This window comes from Tupaia chinensis, unplaced genomic scaffold (assembly GCF_000334495.1).
Source record: "Tupaia chinensis unplaced genomic scaffold, TupChi_1.0 Scaffold000367_1, whole genome shotgun sequence".
Lineage (NCBI taxonomy): Eukaryota > Metazoa > Chordata > Mammalia > Scandentia > Tupaiidae > Tupaia > Tupaia belangeri.
In genome coordinates, this window is record NW_006159864.1 from 16,879 (window position 1) to 37,619 (window position 20,741).

At 43.4% G+C, this 20,741-nt stretch overlaps 2 protein-coding genes across 3 annotated transcripts in view; one reads left to right on the plus strand and one right to left on the minus strand.

Moving 5' to 3' along the window:
* The first annotated feature begins 1,544 nt into the window (after window positions 1–1,544).
* On the plus strand, window positions 1,545–18,150 carry PDZD9 (PDZ domain containing 9). Of its 2 annotated transcripts, XM_027773739.1 has the most exons (4): window positions 1,545–1,743; window positions 4,599–4,778; window positions 10,003–10,192; window positions 17,594–18,150. In XM_027773739.1, the coding sequence occupies exons 1-4, from the start codon at window positions 1,713–1,715 to the stop codon at window positions 17,985–17,987; spliced, it is 795 nt and encodes a 264-aa protein (XP_027629540.1). In that variant the 5' UTR covers window positions 1,545–1,712; the 3' UTR covers window positions 17,988–18,150. The 2 variants fall into 2 exon arrangements, with proteins under 2 accessions (XP_027629540.1, XP_027629541.1); XM_027773740.1 differs by lacking the exon at window positions 4,599–4,778.
* A 956-nt stretch (window positions 18,151–19,106) lies between these two features.
* UQCRC2 (ubiquinol-cytochrome c reductase core protein 2) overlaps window positions 19,107–20,741 on the minus strand; it is a 34,363-nt gene continuing 32,728 nt past the window's right edge. Inside the window, exon 14 of the mRNA XM_006153261.3 lies at window positions 19,107–19,374. Coding sequence (XP_006153323.1) covers window positions 19,291–19,374 — 84 coding nt within the window. The 3' untranslated portion in view covers window positions 19,107–19,290. The remainder of the gene's footprint in view (window positions 19,375–20,741) is intronic.

Consider the following 20,741-nt stretch of genomic DNA (forward strand, 5'->3'; position numbering starts at 1 on the left):
GGGGGCTCTCAGCCAGTAGCAGGGTGTGAAGGTTATCAGTCCAGCCCCGAAGAGGGATGTGGGCAGCATAGCACAGAGTCCATAAGAATTTACACTCTGTAATTCCACCAATCAGTGTAAGCTTGGCACCTGCTCTAAAGAGAATTTTCAGCCTGGGGTGAAGGGAAGGCTGACGGACTCTGTATACCAGACACCGATATGCTTCCCTCACAGGACCTTGAAGGCTGACATGCTTTATTTCTACAAACTCACCATTCTGCTACTGCTAGGAAGATGGAGGAAAAGGATGTATTTTATAACAGAATTATTATTATTTTAAGATATTTTTACTAGAGGGCATGTGTGCTCACCATAGAGACAGAAAGCAAGGAATCACCCCCTTGGGGAGTGGCCGTACTGCCATACCTTCTCCCCATACTGCTCTTGAGATTTTGAGCATGCACGCACACACATCTGGTATGAGTTTCAAGCCGCTGGGTCTGGGACTCAAACCGCAGTTGACCATGTGGGAGTCCAGCAACATAACCATTAGGCTTCCTGCTGGTTCCTATAGTAGATTAACTTGCTGAGTAGACCCCTGCCCGACTGTCTGGAAGAAGAAACAGGTGATCTCTCACAAGGAACCGCCTGCAAGAGACTCCTTGAAGTCGAAACTGGCCTTTCGTATCAGTTTCTGTGACACGGGATTTATCTGAGAAACCCACCCTGGTTTATGGTTTGGACGGAACATCAGAAAGAACAGGACAGGCCGAGACCTACCCAGTTTACCACAGAAATCTCTGCACAGTGCCTGGCACCTGATAAGTGACTGATGATTGTTGAAGGGAGGGACATCCTGGGGCCAAGTGTTCAGCCTCAGTTTTATTAGAGTGGGGACGTATAACGACAGGTCTTACCTCATTATGTTGTTTTCTTTTTCTTCTAGAATTTTTTTTTTCGGATAATTTGTATTTTCCTTGGATTGCCTACTTCATCTACTTTTTAATCATAAGTTCTGAGAGGATGCAGCCCTTGTTCGTCTTGTCTGCTACTGTACTTGCAACGTCAGCGCAAAGCATAGAGCGGCTTCCAGTAAATATGTGTTGTGTGAGTGAATGTGTGTGGGAGGAAGGATTATTTTAGAGAAAAAAAAAGGAACCTTTAATTCTTCTAATAGTGACTCATTCCCCCCCTTAAGATACCCCTTAGCCTTTTCTCATTCAAAACATCCGTGAAAAAAGTGTAGTTCCCAAACTGTCAGGGCCGTTGATGTGAAATACCATTATGGGAAGTGCAGCCAGGATTCTGCGATCTTCAGCTGTGATCTTCCTTGGAGACCACCTCACATCTTTGAGACATCCTCCTCGGTGCTGCCCCTCCCTCCCCACTGCAGTGATTCACCAGGAGAGAATGAAAAGCCACCGTCCCTCAAGCCCTGAGCTTCTTCTCCACCGAAGTTTTCACTCGTTACATTGGAGGGCAATGCCCACGCCACGTTTTCCCGAGTCCACTGAGGCCTTGTGACTCCACAGCGGCCCAGCTTCTGGGTGGCGGCGTCGCGGCGCCCTCTGGCGGCCAGTACGAGCGGCGGCGCCCGAGGTCTAGCCTCCTGTGGTCGGTCCCCTCCTCTCCTGCGATGGGCTCGCCTTGCGCCTGCACCGCCAGGGTTCGAAACTGTTGGGAGTCAGATCGACTTAGGGAGGACCTCTTGAGCCGCCCGCGCTCCTGGGGCCATGGACAATGCCGCTGACCAAAGCAAAAAAGGTAACTAGGGAATGGTGAGGGGTGATGGCCTGAGGAGCAAGCCTTCCTCACTGTTCCTCTGTAAACGGCCACGGTCACGCTGCTTGCCTGGGAGGTAATCTCTTACGATCGATCTTCTATTCAGGTGTTATTTACGTAGAGCAAGATCCCCTCTTGCCCCATTGAGTACACAGCTGTGTGAGTTCGGACTTCGGCACACCCCCATTGAAACAGCACTACAATCCGGGCAAGGAACAGTTTCACCGCCCCCAAAGTCACCCTGCAGCTCCCTCACCCCAACTTATTTATTTATTTATTTATTTTTGTGCCCGGGGTGAGTTTTAAGCCACCGGGTCCTGGACACGAACCGCGGTCGACTACGTGGGAGTCCAGCGACATAGCCATTATGCCAACTGCTGGTTCCCCCTCACCCCAGTTTCTGACCTCCCCCACTGTGTTTTCTACAGTTTTACTTTCCATGGTGGATAATGTAGTAACCGGGGTCATGCGTGGAGCCTTCTGAGTCTAGCTTCTTTCACTTGCACCATCTTTTGAAACAGGGCTTTATAGTGGATTGAATCATAGCACATTTAATTATAAGATAAGGTCTGAACCCACACGACTTCTCCGTGTGCTCAGGAACCAGACACTCAAGGAGGGCACCTCCTACCCCAAATCGCTCTCATAACCCTGGGAAGTCCCTGAAGATGGTATCTTCTTTACCCTATGTTATTCTGATTCCCGCACAGGGAGCATCTGTGGCCTCGGGAAGAAGGTGGAGATAGGCAAGGACATCTGCTTTGAGGAAAGGGCTTAGAACCTGGCCAGCTCTCCACTCCCAGGGGCAGCGAGACGGGGAGCCCATCCTCAGCAATGCCCTGAAAACACCACAATCACATGGACTTGGCAAAGGCTTGGCAAGCTGCAATGTGTTGTCTTTTTAAAAAAACTTTTAAAATTTTGTTATGGGGCGTGTGTGCTCACTGGAGACACACTCACACACACACACACAACTTGAACTGTGTAGCTGGCCATGTGGAACCCAGCTGCCTTAACCATTGTCCATGCACAAGTCCCTTCTCCATTGTCCTCTGGGATTTTGCATGCATACGTATCTGGCATGTTTTTCAGGCTACTGGGTCTGGGACTTGAACTGTGTAGCTGGCCATGTGGAACCCAGCTGCCTTAACCATAATGCCACCTGGCTGGTGCTCACTTGTCTTTATTGAAAAATTTTTTATGAAATGCTGGAAAAGTTGGCTGACAACAGGTCTTCCCAGAAGCTTCCTCTTGGGAAAATAATCTGTCAATTTTAATGCATATTTCAACCCTTCCCATTAGTCATTGTGTCCAAGACATTTCCCACCAAAATGCTTTTTGGATTCATCTGCTATCCTTTCAACTGTCATCTCCATGATATGGTGGAATGACTTGTGGTTGCCCTTCTTTCCTCCCCTTTATTGCATGTGTGTTTGCCAGAGACAAGAGACAGAGAGAGAGAGAGAATCTCCCAGTGGAGTGAGGTCACACCACAGTTCCTTCTTCATTTCTCCACCCCATCAGGATTTTGGGCACACACACATGCACACATGCTTGGCATGTTTTCCAAGCCACTGGGGCTGAGATTTGAACCATGCAGTTGGCTATATGGGATCCAGCTCTCTAAACCACTAGGCTATGTGGCTAGCCCTGATGACCCTTTCATTTTTCATTTCTTCTCTGAATCTGGACCTGCAGTCCACACACAACAGTCAGAGGATTATTATTGTTTTAATGCAAATCTGATCATATTCACTCAGTTTCAATCACTTCTAAGCGTTTTCATTAAGGTAAACCTGAGAACCAGCCATCTGCTCAGCCTTCTCTCCTTTGCCTAAATATTTCCTGTTGGTCCTTCTGATCTTAATTGAAATTTTACCCACTCTGAGAAGCCTGACTCTTCTTCACCAGATAAGCACTTGGGCCTGTTGTTCACATAGAGCTGTCTGTCCCTTCATTGGCAGAGCAAAATAGTTTGTTATCTAATGCAGGGGTCCCCAAATCCTGGGCCATGGATCAGTACTGGTTAGCAGATGAGTGGCAAGTTTCATCCATATTTACAGCCACTCCCCGTTGCTCACCTTATGGCCGGAGCTCTGCCTCCTGTCAGATCAGCTGTAGTATTAGATTCTAGTGGGAGCGCAAACCCTATCATGAACTGTGCCTGTGAGGGACCTAGGTTGTGTGCTCCTTATGAGAATTCAGTGTCTGATGATGTGAGGTGGAGCTGAGGCAGTGATGCTAGCACTGGAGCAGCTGCAAATACTGCATTACGATGAGCTATACCATTATTTCATTATATATTATAATGTAATAATAGAGTGCACAATAAATGTAATGTACTTAAATCATCCCAAAACCATCTCCCCATTCTACCCTCTCTCCGATCTGTGTAAAAATTTTCTTCCACAAAACCAATCCCTGGTGTTGAAAAGGTTGAGGATTGCTGATCTAATGGATGCTGACATGACTGCTCTCTGTCTCCTCCATTATGCTGTGCAATCCGTGAAGGCAAGGAACACATCTGTTCTGCTCACCATGGTAAACCCAGGGCCTAGCACACCATCTGCATCAGTAAATATTTGCTATGTTAGTGGGTAGTGAATAACTAACATTAACTTACGACATGCCAAGACTGTGAAAGCTCTTTAACTGGCTCATTTAATTCTTACAGCAACTCTCCTTACTGAACACTTACTGTCCTTATTTTGCCAAAGAGGAAACTGAGGAATAGGGTAGTTAAGTAACTGCCCCCAGGGCCCTGGCTTCAGAACCCCAGTGACCACTGCCATGCTGTTGTCACGGAAGGACTGAAACAAGTTCCCCCTTTCTACTAGAAACAAAAGCCAGCCCCAAAGTCAAGACATCTGTACACGACTTGAGCAAGACGCGGCAGACGAGACTCACCGTGGGCAGCCTGGGCTTGGGCCTGATCATCATCCAGCATGGTCCTTACCTCCAGATTACCCACCTCCTCAGGAAGGGAGCTGCAGCCAAGGATGGGAAGCTCCGGCCAGGTGACCCTGGATTCCCCAAATCACGCCCCCCGGCCCCCATCTTCCCTTAGGTCACCAGGTTTTGGTGCAGCCCTAATGATATGATGACAATGGTTGAGTTGAGAACTTTCTATGGTCCAGCCAATTGCTACATTTAGATAGCCTTCCCTATTAGCGTATTCATTCATTAAATTCTTTCTTTTTTTTTTTTTTTTGGAGAGATTTTCGCTATAGGGCGCGTGTGCTCGCCAGACAGAGAGAGACAGAGAGACAGAAAGCGAGAAATCACCCCTCTTGCCCTGAGGCGAGATCTCACCCCTCAGATCTCGGGATCTTGGGCACACACGCACACGCGCCCGGCGTGAGTTTTAAGCCACCGGGTCTGGGACGCGAACCGCGGTGGACTATGTGGGAGTCCAGCGACATAGCCGTTACGCTAACTGCTGGTTCCCCATTCATTAAATTCTTATAATAACCCTCTGATAAGAACTACTATTCTGATTCCCCTTTTATAAGGTAGGAGACAGGTTCAGTGAGATTTGAGTTCCTTGTCCAGGTTGATTCCTGACGTAGATTCTGAATTAAACTACCTTACAGACAAAAAAAAAGCAGTTTTTTTCTTAAAGAATTATTTAATTAAAAAATTATTTTAAATTTTCTATAGGTCATGCACATTTACCAAGAAGAAATAGAGGGAGAAAGGAGAAGGGGAGGGAGGGAGAGAGAAGGAGAAAGTGAGAAAGTAAGCTGCCAGGTCCAGAACTTAAACCATGGTAGGCAATATGAGATTCTGCTGCCGAAATCACCATGCCACTTGCTGGCCCCAGGAAACAGGTATCAAGTAACTTGTCCATGGTCATGCCATGGAGCTGAGATTTGAACTCTGTCAGACTCCAGGGCCCGAGAGCCTTACCAATACCACCTTGCTTTTCTTGTCTCTGGACAAATGAATTCTCCATCCAGTTCAAGATGTGCGTTCCCAGTGCCTGGCCTGGGCCTACTGCTGTGCTTAGGAGTGGCAGAGGGACAGTGGACTGGTGAAGGGGTGAAAAGGAAAAACATTTCATGCCAGTAGACTGAATTCTGCCATTTTCTAGTTCTGTGACCTCGGACAAAGTCCCTTAACTTTCCAGGCCTCAGTTATCACATCTCTAAGTTGTGATAATCCCATTTTTGCCAGAGGTTGCTAGGTTTTGGTTTACTGATTTTTATGAAAAGCACCTTGAAAACTTAAGTGCTACAGAAATATTGGCCCTCATTTCTCTTGTGTTATTCTCAACTCACAGATTCTCTAGAATTGTGCTTTTTGTCTTTTTAAATTAATCATAGTATAGGAGTCTTAGTGAGTTAAGCTACTGGTGCAGCCGTGGCTACAATTAGACTCATCCAGGGAGCATTTAAAATGGACACCTGGGGCCCCTCTCTCCAGAGATTCCGATTCAATTGGTCTGGGGTTGGGATAAGGCAATTCATGGTTTCAAAGCTCCTTGGGTGATTCTAATTTGTAGCCAGCGTTTAAAACAACTGATTAAAGTAAATGATTCTGTTATGATACAGCGTACCTTACCTTAAAATCCAAAGCATTTTCTCCACATATCAATTCTAGGAAACTGCCAGGAGAGTTTTGGATTTCCGAGACCAACAGAACTCCAGAACAGCTCCTATGGGCTTTTCTGCTGCTTCTCCTCAGCCTCTCTGGTCAGGTGTCCGACGCTCGCTGGGCTGTGCAGGAGCGCACTCACACCTGTCACAGAATCTCATAGCACGGCTACCGTTACTGGGCTCTGAGAGGTCAGAGGCAGGCTTGAATTCAACTTTTTTTGGGGGGGCATGGGGGGGAGATTTTTGCTATAGGGCTTGTGCGCTCACTGGAGAGACAGAAACAGAGACAGAAAGCGAGAAATCACTCCCAGGGGTTTTGGCCATGCCACAATTCCTTCTCCTCCATTCTCCTCTCGGGATTCTGGGTATGCACACACACGTGCCTGGTGGGAGTTTCAAGGCTCTGGGTCTGGGACTCAAACCTTGTCGGCCATGTGGGAATTTAGCGATGTAACCATAACTTATACTTTAAGGTTATACTTTAAGGTTCAGGACTTACCTGTGTACTGGTACATTTATTATTTCAGTGCTTCCTATATAGAGAGTAAATGAGTATTTGTCCCAGGTATCAGGCAAGGTGTTTCCACTTTTATCTGATTTGAAGTTTATAACACTCCTGGAAGGTATTGGGTTGTTGGAAAAGTCATGACATATTTTTGTTTTTCTATACAAACATGCATCACAACTTTTCTGACAACCCAGGAAATAAGAGGCTTAGAGGATGTATTCTGTTCTAGGAACTTGTTCAAATTACACAGCTAAGTCTGTGGTCAGAGCTGCGTTTGAACCCATGTTCCTCTAGAAGACTCCTTTCTTTCTAGCCAATAGCCTAATATAACTGGAAATGAGATTTCAATACAGAGGAACTCCACAGCTCCAATCTCTTCATGACAAGGCAGCCACTTCTCTTTAATGTCTAGGCTTAAAAGTATCTGTAATTCAGTCATTTTAATTCATTAATTTCTTTTTTTTTTGAGAGGTTTTTCCAATAGGGCACGTGCATTTGCCAGAAAGAGAGAGACAGAGAGATAGAAAGCAAGAAATCACCCTGTAGGGCGGATGGTCATGCTGCAATCCCTTCTCCTCCATTCTCCTCCCGGGATCTTGGGCACGCATGCACATGCACCCAGCGTGAGTTTAAGCCACCGGGTCCAGGACTCAGACTGCGGCGGTCAACTACATGGAAGTCCAGCAACATAGCCATTACGCCATCTGCCGGTCCCACGTAATTCAGTCATTTTTGACAATGATTATGAGGTTTGGGGATGTGATAATCGTAATTTTGTTGGACTGTATTGCCTTCCAGTCCCATTGTTTCTTATCCAGGTGCCTAAAATTTCTCTCCTTTGATGTTTCTCAAGATTTCATTTTGATTTCCTAATTTACTTGAGTGTAAACTTATTTTAGCCAACCTTTAAGTTCCTTTTGGCCTGTATGGCTTTAACTCTGATATCCGAAGTCTTACAAAATTAACATAGCTTTGATGGTAAATACTAGTTGCCTACTGGCAGCCACCCTTACCAGGTCCCCTTCATTTATTCGTTCGTCCAGTAACCTCCGGCTGATTGTCTGCAGGCACCTTGCTAGCCACTGTGGGTGTAGTGGTAAGCCAGAAAGAAAAGGTCCCAGATTACATGGAACACAGAAAGCTTACCTAAATTGGGTGAGATGGAGTAAAAGAAATACCTATTTTTTTATTAGTGCCTTGGCTGCTGAAAAGCTGATTTAATATAGGTACCTCGTCGATACAAAGTTTATATAATGTCATTTCTGTTGCCCATTAAAATAGAAAAAAATGTGTAATGAGGTTGGTGTTCATAAATACCAAACTGGAATTTCCCGTGGAGGGCAATGTTAGTATCTATTGCCAGAGTAATCACATTCATACACGGACAGGTCTGGCTTGCAGCCAGAATGGTCAGGGAATTAAGCTGTTTTAATTTTCTGCCCTCCTGATAAAAGTCACGCTTTTACAACATAATTAAGCAGAATGCCAAGTCATAGCTTTCAGCCATAAACACTCCTTTTAACATTAGTTAAGTAGCACATCCAGTGAAGGTTGGGTTTTTTTGGGGGGTTCTTTTTTGCCATTGTAATTAACCTCCGCAGGTTGAGCAGCTGTTTCATACCTCCCAATCTGCAGGTAGCCGAGAGAAGGCTCATTTCATTCTGAAGTTAGTTTCAGATGTATTTTTTTACCCCTGGCTACTTGTTTGATCAAAGTAGGTTTTCTCCACCTTTATAAGTACTTACTTTCTTTATATTGAGTACTTTTGTTTCTGCGAGGCCTAGCACTATGTGAATTTGTCTGTGGCATTCCTTGGCATATCAGTGTGGTCCTGATTTGGACTCAGTGAGGTGTGGCCTCAGACTCTTCTCCCTGACCCTTTTCTCTCCTGAAGTGTCAGCTGTCTTGGGATGAGGGTGACCGAGGGTCCCTCGTTTTGCAAGCACAGAGGGGTGAACACATCCTTTGGAAAGTCCTTGGGAGTCACTTCACCCAATGTCAGCCCTAATGTCCCCCAATAGTGTCTGGCAGGATGTTAGTACTAGTAAAAGCTGAGGGCCAAGACCTACCAAGTATGAGTCTGTCCTTAAAAACCAAGTCTTTGTATTCTGTCTTCAAGAATGAATGTGTAGTGGCTAAGAGTTCTTCACTGCAAGCAACAGTAACAGTTCTATGAAGAACTGAATTTACAATACTAGAGTCTAAGAGATGAGCCAACAAGGCTGGAGAACCAGGCTCGGAAAATGGGAAGAGAACACAGGGTTATGTGTAACTACCCCGGAAACCAGATGCTCCTGTCATCTTCTGCCTCTCCTGCTCCATGCCAAGAGGCCAGGTGGCAATGCTGGTGTCTGACTCTAGTTTACAGGCCTCTGTCCTGGTTCCTGGGGGCAAACGGCTTCGGGAAGTTGGTACAAATGACTAATTGGCCTCTTTAGCTTCCTCCAGTTGGAGGTCCAAAGATTCGTTGCTTAATGTTCTCTTCCCACCTGCTGGGGCCTCTGAAGTTCCCTGGTTGACTATCAGGCTTCTCTTTCCAGCATTGCTCTAAATGTCACATCCCTTGAACAACATATTCCTTGTATACACATCTTAAATTTAATTAAACATGCTAACTGCCCAATGTTTTATACAGAATTGTTTTCCCAATGAATACTGTGCAAAGGTAGAAGTTAAAATGAAAGGCTTGCCATTAATATGGTCCATGGAAGGCACTGAAAATCATCAGGCAGGTATAACAGAAAGTAGGTCATTTATTCTTCACTTAGTGTAAGAGCTTTTTTTTTCTTTCTTTCTGAGTAATAGCCATTCATTTTATTTGAAACTGATATATTTTTAGAATCCTAAAATATGGTTCAAATTATAAATGGTTCTTAGCCTCTGTCACACCAAGAGCTCCAGAAATGTCTCAAAAATATAGCTATAGCTACCATTACACTGCAATTAAGAAACATCTTCATGAATTCATCTTTATGCAAGGGCACTCATGTCATGGAAATGAACATGAGTGTTTTTATTAAGTACCAAGCTCAAAAGGAACTGACGGTGTGGAAACCTCACACGTGACCCAGAAATCAGTGTGGTCACTTTAAACAATCATCTTAATTTTACTGAAACAGTTTTTTCTCCTTTCAGGTGATGTTCTGATTAGTGTTGGCCATGCCAATGTGTTGGGATATACTCTTCGAGAATTTTTAAAGCTTTTGCAACACACCACCATAGGAACAGTGCTACAAATCAGAGTTTATCGAGATTTTATTGACATACCCCAAGAATGGCAAGAAATATATGATTTAATCCCTGAGACCAAATTCCCAGTAACGCGGTAAGTAGTTCACTTTAGAAACTCTTTGTCACGATACAGAACCCCAGGGCCTGTGAAGCAGTGTCTTGGTTATTGTGAGGTATAATAAATGGTAAGGATCATGGTAGGAACGATTGGTGACACTACCAGCATCATTTACTGCATTTCTAAATTTTTTTGGAAAGGACCTAATATAAGGTGGCATGACAAAGTCAACTGGAGTTTAGAAAAACAAAACAACAAAAAAAAAACCCCAATCTGATGAGAACTGTCCCCAAACCTACCTGCACTTTAAAGTCATCCCTTAAAACACATACTGTAAGACCAGCAGGTGGTGAAGTGGTTAAGGTGCTGGACTCTCATTAGCCAACCAGTTTTAGTCTTGGACATGGCGGCCTGAAAAATCACACCAGGTATATGTGCTTATGTGCCCAAAATCCCAAGAGAAGAATGGAGAAGGGGCTGTGGCATGCTATGCATCCTGGAGGGTAATTTCTCACTTTCCTTCTATAGGGCGTGTGCGCTCACCATCTCTCTCTCATCTCTGGTGAGTGCACATGCCCTATGGCAAATGCCTAAAAAAAGTTAAAATCCTACTTTGTTCTCCTTTGCATATCCAACTTCCCTCTGGGTCCTTAATAACAATATTTAAGTCCTTTTAAGCGTCTCCCATTGTAGCGACCCCTACCTTAACTCTACTCCCCTCTGCCAGTCCTCTCCAGCCACTGCCCTGTCCCTGGCCTTCCCTTCCAACTTGCTGAAAGAGCTATAGCAGACATCTCCCTTTCCTCAGGAAATGCCAGGCCACTGCCCAGGCATTCCTCAATCCAACCTAGGCTTAGCTTTCATCACTCTGTTGAACAGCAACTCACTAAGCACACAGGGCCTCTTCCCAGGGTCATCTACAATCTTCATACTGCTGTTGGTGCTAAGGGATTCTTACGTTTTTAGTTCGCTTGGCCTCTAAGCAGCATTAGACACTTCATAACTCTCTGCATTAACTCTTCTTCTAAATTTCTTTCTTCTATGAGCGAGAGACAAAAACAGAGAGGTAACAGCCCCGACAAGGATCCCAACACCTAAATCCACCTCTAGCCTTTAGCCAGCCCTGAATCATGCGCAACAATGTGCTTTGTGTACTCGGGAAGATCTGCAGACTTGAACTGGGAACCGTCCCACGTGGCATTGCTTCATGTCGTGTTTTACCACTGTGACACTGGCCCCTAACTCCTGTTGGAATAACATTCTCCCCATCTGCGATTGCCCCAATACTTTAACCTCCGGTCACTTACTCTTGGCCTCCTTTACTCAGCCTTGAAATTCGAGGGTTAGTCTTTGGCTCTCTTCTCAATCTCCTAGGCAATCTCATCAATTGCTGTGGTTTCCATTACTATTCACATCTAATCATTCTCAAATACTATTTCCAAACCTGCATATTCATTTTTTAAAAAGAATTATTTAACTTCATTTATTTATTATTTTAATTTGACCGGAGAGGGACAAAGTATGAGAGAGAGAGAGTGTGCGAGTGAGAGCAAGCAAGCTGTCAGGTCCAGGACGTGAACCGCGGTCGGCCATATGGGAGTCCAGTGCCCTCAATCACCTGTGGGCCCCTATTTTTACTTTTAATTGCTAGAGGATGTATATACTTGCCAGAGAGGGAGAGGGAGAGGGAGAGAGCACTTCCCAATGGGGCACGGTTACACTGCAATCCCGGTTACACTGCAATCCCGTCTCCATTTTTCCATCCTGTTGGGGTGGATTTGGGGCACATAGCATATATGCCCAGCATGTTTTTCAAGCTGCTGAGGCCAAAATTAGAACCGTGATTGGCCACGTGGGATCTGGCTCCCTTAACCACTAGGCTATGGGGTCAGCCCTCCAAACTTGTATGTTTAAACACCCACTTCGTATCTCCATATGGATGTATCATAACCCACCAAATTCATATTTTAAATCCAAAGCCAGCTCACCAGTGATCTTTTGATGGTTCTATCTTACTGGGGAACAGTTTGCCTCGCTGAAGAGCTAGGAATTAGGAGTTGGCTTGATTTGCCCAGCTCTCTATCCTCCCACCCTACCTCTTGCCCTGCCCTGCCCAATCACTAAGATTTGTCATTTTACATTCTGTCTTCTCACATCTGTCCACTTCTCTCTTTGATCACCGTCATCACTCCAGTCAAAGCCACCATTTGACCTCCCACACCTACTTTCCCCCCTATTCATTCTCTACACAGAATGATGCCTTTACAAAGCAAATCTGATCATGGCATGTTCCTGTTTACAAATCTTCTAAGACTGGGCTAACTGGTAGCACGGTGGTTGGAGTGGCTGGATCTCAAGTGGGTGGCTTGAGGGACATGCTGGGCGTGTGTGGATGTGTGTCCCAGATCCTGAGAAGAGAATGCAGGAGAGGGGACTACAGCATGGTCATTCTCTCGGGGGTGATTTCTCATATTCTCTCTACAGTGAGTGTGATGCCCTATAGCACAAAACAATCTTCTAGGACTTCCATTCTTAGCACAATGCCAAAATCTTTACAATGGCCTTTAATGCTATTCATGGTTTAGCTAGCCTCAGCATATCACTCCAGCTTCATCTCATACCACTCTCCTATCCCTCTCTAGCCCACTCTGGCTTTCAGCTTCCCACCCTATGCTGCTTTTTGCCCAGGGGCCTTTACAATTGCTCTTTCTGTCTGCAACATGCTTAGAACTCTGTTCTTCAGTCCTCATCTTGAAGGCTCACAGTGCAAACTTTCTCCAAGCAGCTTTTGCAAGGATGCGTTTAACACTGTCAGGTCCAGCTCTCCTATACTCATACTTCCTCAGAGCATGGCCTTTACCTTTTTGCCAATTTTAATAAAATTATCTAGCCAACTGTTACCCTGGGAAAATGTACACTTCATGAAGGCAGGACATTGGTCTTTAATTCTGTAAACTTGCTATAGGACTGTCATATGGTTGAGGGCTCATTTATTCAGAGTGAATGAAAAATTGAAATTGAACTTCGAGTCTCAGATGTCACTTAAACGATCTCTGAGCGTTTATTTTTTTAAATCTGTGACACAGGACTAACGGACTCTTCTGAGGAACATATAGACAGGAAAGTGTCCTATAGAACACAAGAATATGTAGAATTGGGATCTTTTTCTTTTAATGACAAACTCAGTTCTCTGATGCAAGAGTGGTCTAAAATTCTGTCAGGATTTCTGAACACTAGTTGCTACAGTTTTGTATCTTTGCTTACTGGGGTGGGCTCAAAGAAACATGGCCAGAGGCTTTATTGCCCACATTACATAAGCTTTCTCCAGAGACTTAAAACTTGTGGCCCAAAGGATGTGTTTTGCTCAGCTCCAACAGCATTTACAAACCCTGGAGAATTGCTGACATTTCAATATATACTTAAAATAAACAAACAAAAACAAACCTAACCAAACCCTAGAACTATTATCAAATGTGCACAACATAATGTGTAATGTTCAATGAAAACAATGAACGTCTGTATCTTTTATTTGATTACAGACTCTACCCATGCTTTGAAAAACCATACTGCAACCCCCCTCCAATCCCCAGATACACAATGACTTGTGAACCAGAAAATATAACTTCAAAATAAAAAATAAAAGTAAAAAATGAAAGCAAAAGCTAGACGACTAGTCACCTATAGGTTAAGGAGAATACATGCGGGATTTCTCCAGGGGCCAGTAACATCAATTTCTTGACCTGGGTGATGGCTACCAAGACATTTTTTTCTAACCTATTTTTTTGTACTTTTCTGCGTATTTCAAAAATTTTAAAATGGAAGTATTTTAATTAGTTGACAACTTTACAAAACCAAGATTTTTATGGAAAGAATCTACATCTCTGGTCTCTCTTGAAAAAATCAGAAGATGGGCCTGCATTCCAACAGGACAACAGCAGGCTACAGCTGGGTAGCAGCTGCTCCTTCAGATCAGCAGACCAGGGAAAGTTTTTTTCCCCTCAGTGAACAAACCAATTCAAATTTGATGCAATGTAATTAGTAATAACAGGGGCTGCCAGGTGGCTTAGTGGTAGGGGAGCTGGAATCCCACATGGCCAACTGTGGTTCAAGTTCCAGGACCTGGTGGCTTGCTTTCTCGCTTGTTCTCTCTGTCCCTTTCTGGTTAAAAAAAAAAAAAAAAAGTTAAATAATTTTTTAAAAAGTAATTAGTAGTAACAATGAACACTCACTTACTGCTGGCTACCTGGTGGGCACTGCAGCAAGTGCTTCACAAGCATTATACTATTAATACTCACAGCCAATTCGTTTTACAGATGAGTGCCGCAGCCCAGAAGTGTATGTAAACTGCTAGGATAGGGATCAACAGTTAGTGTAATGGCTATGTCACTGGACTCCACGTAGTCGCCCACAGTTCGAGTCCCGAACCCGGTGGCTTAAACTCATGCCGGGCACGCGTGTGTGCCCAAGATCCTGAGAGGAGAATGGAGAAGGGATTGTGGTGTGGCCATCCCCCCTGGGGGATGATTTCTTGCTTTCTGTTTCTCTCTGTCTGTCTGGCAAGCACATGCACCCTATAGCAAAACCTCTCCAAAAAGGAAAAAAAAAAACCCCAAAACAAAAAAATAAACTGCTAGGATACAGGGCTAACTAGTGTGTAGGTCTGTCTCTAGGACAGCATTGTTCAATAACTTACTACGCTGGTGGAAATGTTCTATATCTGGACTGTCCCATATGGTAGCCACTAGTGGCCATCAAACACTTGAAATGAGGGGACTGCATATGACAAGTTTTAGATTTCACTTTAAGTGCAGTCAGTTTAAATTTAGCCACACCTAGCTGGTGGCCCCTGTAATGGAGAGCCCAACTCCAAGGCCTGATTTCTTAGCCACTTGCTTAGAGAAGAGCTATGTTCTAAGTGTTTTAAGTTTGAGATTCAGAATGTTAAAATCTAAGGATGGATGAGTGACTATCTGAAAGCAGAGATGAAAAGAAGGGCACAATTTAAGTATGAAGCTACAACCCAGAAACTTAAGGAATAAGACCAAGCACATTCTGGATCTCTTTAATTAAGAAAGGTACTTAATCTAAGGCTAATTCTAGTAACTTATGTGGAAGGATGGCAGGGAAAGGGCAGCTGGGGAAGGAAAAAGCTTCTTTCACAAAGTTGGTAGGACACATTCCAGAGGCAAACGGCACTGTGTGCACACTGGAGAAAATATTCCATATAGCACTCTGGGTAGGTTTTGTGGCATAAAAACTGTTTCCAAAGGAAAAATAGAAAAATAGAACGCTTTGTTTTCAGGACCAGCAGATGGAGTAATTGTTATGTGACTGGACTCCCATGTAGTTGACCCTGGTTCGAGTCCCAGACTTGGCAGTTTGGGACTCAGGCTGGGTGTGTGTGTGTGTATGCCCAAAATCTCAAGAGAATGGAGAATGGATTGTGGTATGGCTATTCCCCAGGAGTGTGATTTCTTGCTGTCTTTCCTGTAAGCACATGTGCCCTTATAGCAAAAAAAATCTTAACAAAATGAAACAAAACAACTTTGTTTGCAGCCAAACTACCCTCTGCTGGCTGTGGCGTTAATACCTAATGCTGGTTTAATAAGAACCTGGTTCTACCAGTCCTTTATGGTTATCTAATACTGAGTTACCAAAATACCCTTTGTAGTCTGAAATAACTTGGAATATTTTTTCCCACTATGTGCTATCCAGAGGACCTGTGTGTCTGAAGGCAAACCGTTCTAGTCCTGAGATCTTCTGAATCTTCTTGTAGGACTCTAAATCAAGGATAAAGAAAATCACACAATTTAAGAGTGGCACTCATTAAAAATGATTCAATAAACCATTACATATTACTAGAAGAGATAAACTTTAGTAGGAAAAGCTGTTTAAATTCTTGGACACAAATAAAAGAGGCAGACTGCCAAGGCTATTAGTGATAACAGTAGAGTCTGATCAGTCAGGGAGGACCGGAAAGAAACCTATTTTCCATCAGCAGGACAGAATGTGCCAGAGGCTCCTAATTACAAAGATTTAGTTTTGGATTGCTGGAGAACAGCACCATGATGAGGAAAGCAGATGACAGACAGCATTTGTTCTGGAAAATAACAGCAAGCATAGGAACTAGAGCAATTAGAAAAGTTCAGGGGCCTGAAGTTACTAATAGACAAGATTATCCAAGTTTCAGTAATCAAGAAGGCCAACAGTTGGGGCAGGTTATAAAACAAAAAACCCCTTAAGGCCATTAGGTAGCAACAGAGGTGGAACAGCGAATGAGAGGTGCCTGAATAGAAGGGTGCTCTACAAATCAACATCTTGTACACCCAAAAAAGAGACAAAGAATGATGACCCATGTGGCAGTATCAGGGATAGGCAAAGAGGACTTAAAAGATTTATTATTGACTAGCATTTTTTAAAAGCATTATTTAACTTTATTATTTTCCAGTTTGAAGAGAGAGAGAGACAGAGAGAAAGAGAGAATGCAAGCCACCAGGTCCAGGACTTGAACCATGGTCAGCCATATAGGAGTACAACACCTTTAACCACCATGCCACCTGCCGGCCCCCTGACTAGCATCTTGAAGATCCTTGAGGCCCATTAATTCCTAACTCCATTGGAAATCAAGAATATTTTATTGCCATGTGACCCATGAGAACAGTTTTTAGAAGATGGCCAAATCTACCCTGTCATACTAGGTCTAGTGAAATGAATCCACCCCTTAAGACTCCTTATATTCTGGTCAATAAGCTGCCTTAAGTTGGGCAAAGCTTTTTAAAATAGTGTAAAATAATTTAAGGCAGAATTTATGTTTAGGAATGGAAAAAAAAAAGAATTATTTTTTATTTAACTTTATTCTAATTTGACCAGAGAGGGATAGAGTAAGAGAGAGATGGAAAGTGAGAAAGCAAGCCGCCTGGTCTGGGGCTCAAACCACATTCGGCCATGTGGGAGTCCAGCGCCTTTAACCACCACACCACCTGCCAGGCCCCTAAAAATACTTCTAAAAAAAGAGAAAGACTCCAATGACACAGAGAAGTAATGCTAAACTGTATCCTTTTACAGGCCAAAGCATGTAAAGACATGTAAGACATCTTATTAGGGCACCATGAACGTCCAGACATTAAGAATCCATTTCGGGACCAGCAGATGGTGTAATGGTTATGTTGCTAGACTCCCTCGTAATTGAGTGTGGTTTGAGTACCAGACCCGGTGGTTTAAAACTCACACCGGGCACATGTGCATGTGTGCCTAAAGTCCCAAAAGGAGGATGGAGGAGAGGTGATTATGGTGTGGCCATCCTTCCTGGGGAGTGATTTCTCGCTTTCCATCTCTGTCTCTCCAGTGAGTGCACACGCCTTATAGCAAAATCTCTCCAAAAAGAGAAAGAAAAAAATAAAGAAGAATCCGTTTCATTCACTGCTCTTTTCATTTCAGCACACCAAAGAAATCTAAGCAAGCAAAAGATGAATCTTTCATAAGCAGTGATGATAATGAAGATACACTTTTGGATAAAAGATTGAAATTTTGTAAATATCCACGGTCAACAGACCACCACTCTTCAAGGAGACCTCTATCCATCTCTAAAGAATGGCATGGATACAAAAAGAAGAACCATACTATCAGTGTAGGAAAAGACATGAACTGTGACGTGATACTTCACAGAGATCACAAGAAAGAAGTGGCAGCCCCTTCTCCATACTGGACAATGGTGAAGCATGACAATGAAAGCTCTTCCTCCTCAGCTTCCTCGACCTCAGATGCGTTTTGGCTGGAAGACTATGCTCAAGTTGTCAAGGATAAAGGCCAATCGGTATCAAAGGTTGGTTAGGCAGGGCTTGCAAATCTGTGTTACGGGACACTTTATCTTGAAAACAGCCGACTGCTGTGCATCCCCATGTACAAAAGCTTTGCGATACTTTCAGGAACATATGTACAGACGTATCAATTCTCTCTTAGGGCTGCTCCGTAAAGCCTTTAGAGACTTTCAATGTGATCAGATCTAAAGACTCCCCAGGGATCTCACAAGGAAGGCCTCACAAATCTTATTCTCAAAATAGCACCATCATACAGCTGCCAAGACCTTCCTTTCTGAGAAGGATTTCTCATCTTTTAGACAATGGGGTAGAGGAACCATTTATAAGAATGTCTGAACCTACTAGAGAACTTCACTTTTTACGGTAAATACCACATTTTTCTTTTTTTCCCCCCCTACGCAAACTTCAGGTGTCCCATTAAAAAAAAAAATAGAGATACATTCTTTGGCTTACTGTTCATACTGGAATTCTGACCCTTTTTTAGCTTTAACTTTGAATGTTGGGGTGATAGTTAATTATTTGAGCAAGACAAGACAGAAACAGATGAAGGAGAGATGGGAAATTAAAGACAAAATTCCCAGTGAAGATATATCAGACATATTAAAATGAAGTAATGGGAATACATATGATTGAGAGAGAATTTATGTTTTTCAGAACTAATTCTATGCAAAAAGGGGGCAAAAAGGAGGTAAAACCCAGATCATTTAACTGTTGCTACCCCAAATGAGGTTTCTTAAAAGAATTATTTAATTTAATTTAATTAATTTATTTTTATTCATTATTATTATTATAGGGCACATGTGCTCACCAGAGGGAGACAAGAGAGAGAAAGTGAGAAAGTCAGTCACCAGATTTGGGACTTGAACTACGATCGTCCATGTGGAAATCCAGTGCCTCAACCACACCACCTGTGGGCCTCTCAAATGACAGTTTTAAAAGTTGCTTATATTCTAAAAAGCTACCAATAATAATCTGGAAATACTTACCTTCATTTTAAACGTTAAGCTTTCATGTTACTAGTTTCTGATGCTTCTATAGTCAATTATTGTATTCCTGTTTCCTTTATAGCATGTAAAACAAAGATCTCAGTATATTATAAATGCTTGTTGTTTAGGAAAAATGTAGGAAAAACATTTAAGCAGAATGTTTTATTGACTTTAGGACAGCTGGGAATAATTATCTGTATTTATGGTTTAAAAGATTTTACCCCATGGGGACAAAAAAGGATGAGTATTTTATTTATAGACTTTTGACCTTCAGGTGTTTGCTGCTTGGGGCTGAGATGTTCAGCTCTTTCCTGTACTATGTACTTCAACATTACAACTCATCTACAAAAGGTGTATGCCCCAAATTTCCACTTGCTGCCATTGACTTCCGGCCAGAAACAAACTTCTTTGCAGCCTTTAAACAAACAAAGAAACAAAATAAAAGTTAATAGAAATAAAATGTATCAGCAATTAGATAAACTTACTGTCATTTCAAGAGTTTATGGTAGCATATTCTAAGCCAGTAATTCTAAAAATAGCCTCCTGTGAAAATTAACTATGAGATGTGTGATGCTTTATTTTAATTTGTGATGATGCGAGAGGAAAAGCATAGGTGCTCCTTTAAATGTTCCACCCCATGTAACTAACTGAGCAACTGTGGTGCTCTGGTGCAGTTAAGAGGGTTAGGCTAAGGAAAACCTCACTGATGCTGCAAAATAGGGCAGAGTAGCTTCAAGCAGGACTGTACTTTTTAAAATTTTATTTAACTTTATTATTATTATTATTATTTTTCAGTTTGATCAGAGGGAGAGAGAGAAAAAAAGAGAGAGAGAAAATAAGAAAGCAAGCCACCAGGTCCAGGCCTTGAACTGCGGTTGGCCATGTGGGAGTCCAGTGCCTTTAACCCTACGCCACCTGCTGGCCCCTAGGACTGTACTATATTTTTTTTGGGGGGGGGGAGAGGTTTTCACTATAGGGCGCGTGCGCTCGCCAGACAGACAGAGACAGACAGAGAGACAGAAAGCGAGAAATCACCCCCCAGGGGGGATGGTCACGCCGCAATCCCTTCTCCTCCATTCTCCTCTCGGGATCTTGGGCACGCACACACATGCGCCCGGCATGAGTTTTAAGCCACCGGGTCCGGGACGCGAACCGCGGTCGACTACGTGGGAGTCCAGCGACATAGCCATTACGCTAACTGCTGGTTCCCTAGGACTGTACTATTTTTAAGGCAAATAGCCTGTGTCAATCAAATGCATTGATTGATAACTTAAAAGTCAAACTTCATACACTAGCTGCCTTTATGCTACTATTGGTTGTTTAGGGTTAGTGTAGTATCATGAGGTAGGTTTGGGCGCAGCAGCAGTCCCTACATTATCTCAGGCCAGTTATTTATTTATTTATTTTTTTAAACTAGGTCTGGGACTTGAATGGTCAGCCATGTAGGAGTCCAGCTCCTTTGACCACCACATCACATGGTGGCCCCTTTTAGGCCAGATTGTGCAATGGAGGAGAAGTGGCAGCTGCGTTGAGACTCATGTAAGGATGGTATATAAGATGAGGATAACCATTTGGAAAAGTATGTAATATGTACAGATGAATTCAGGGGCCAGGTGAAGTTAAGTTAGGGTTGCTACCTTAAAATAGCCTTGTCTTGTTTTTCCACTCCCACTGTCCTTATACTAGGCAGAGCTGTTGGTGAGAAGATGGTTGAACCATCTAAATGGAAGGCAAGTTGGCATTTTTAATAGAGAAAGGACTGGAAAACCCAGTGAGGTTTAA

Excerpts from the sequence above, each read along its gene's own strand:
- PDZD9 (XM_027773739.1), top strand. The coding sequence starts at position 1,713 with ATGGACAATGCCGCTGACCAAAGCAAAAAAG. Across the intron at positions 4,779-10,002 it reads GGATGGGAAGCTCCGGCCAG|GTGATGTTCTGATTAGTGTT; the intron begins GTGACCCTGGAT and ends TTCTCCTTTCAG. Across the intron at positions 10,193-17,593 it reads ACCAAATTCCCAGTAACGCG|CACACCAAAGAAATCTAAGC; the intron begins GTAAGTAGTTCA and ends TTTTCATTTCAG.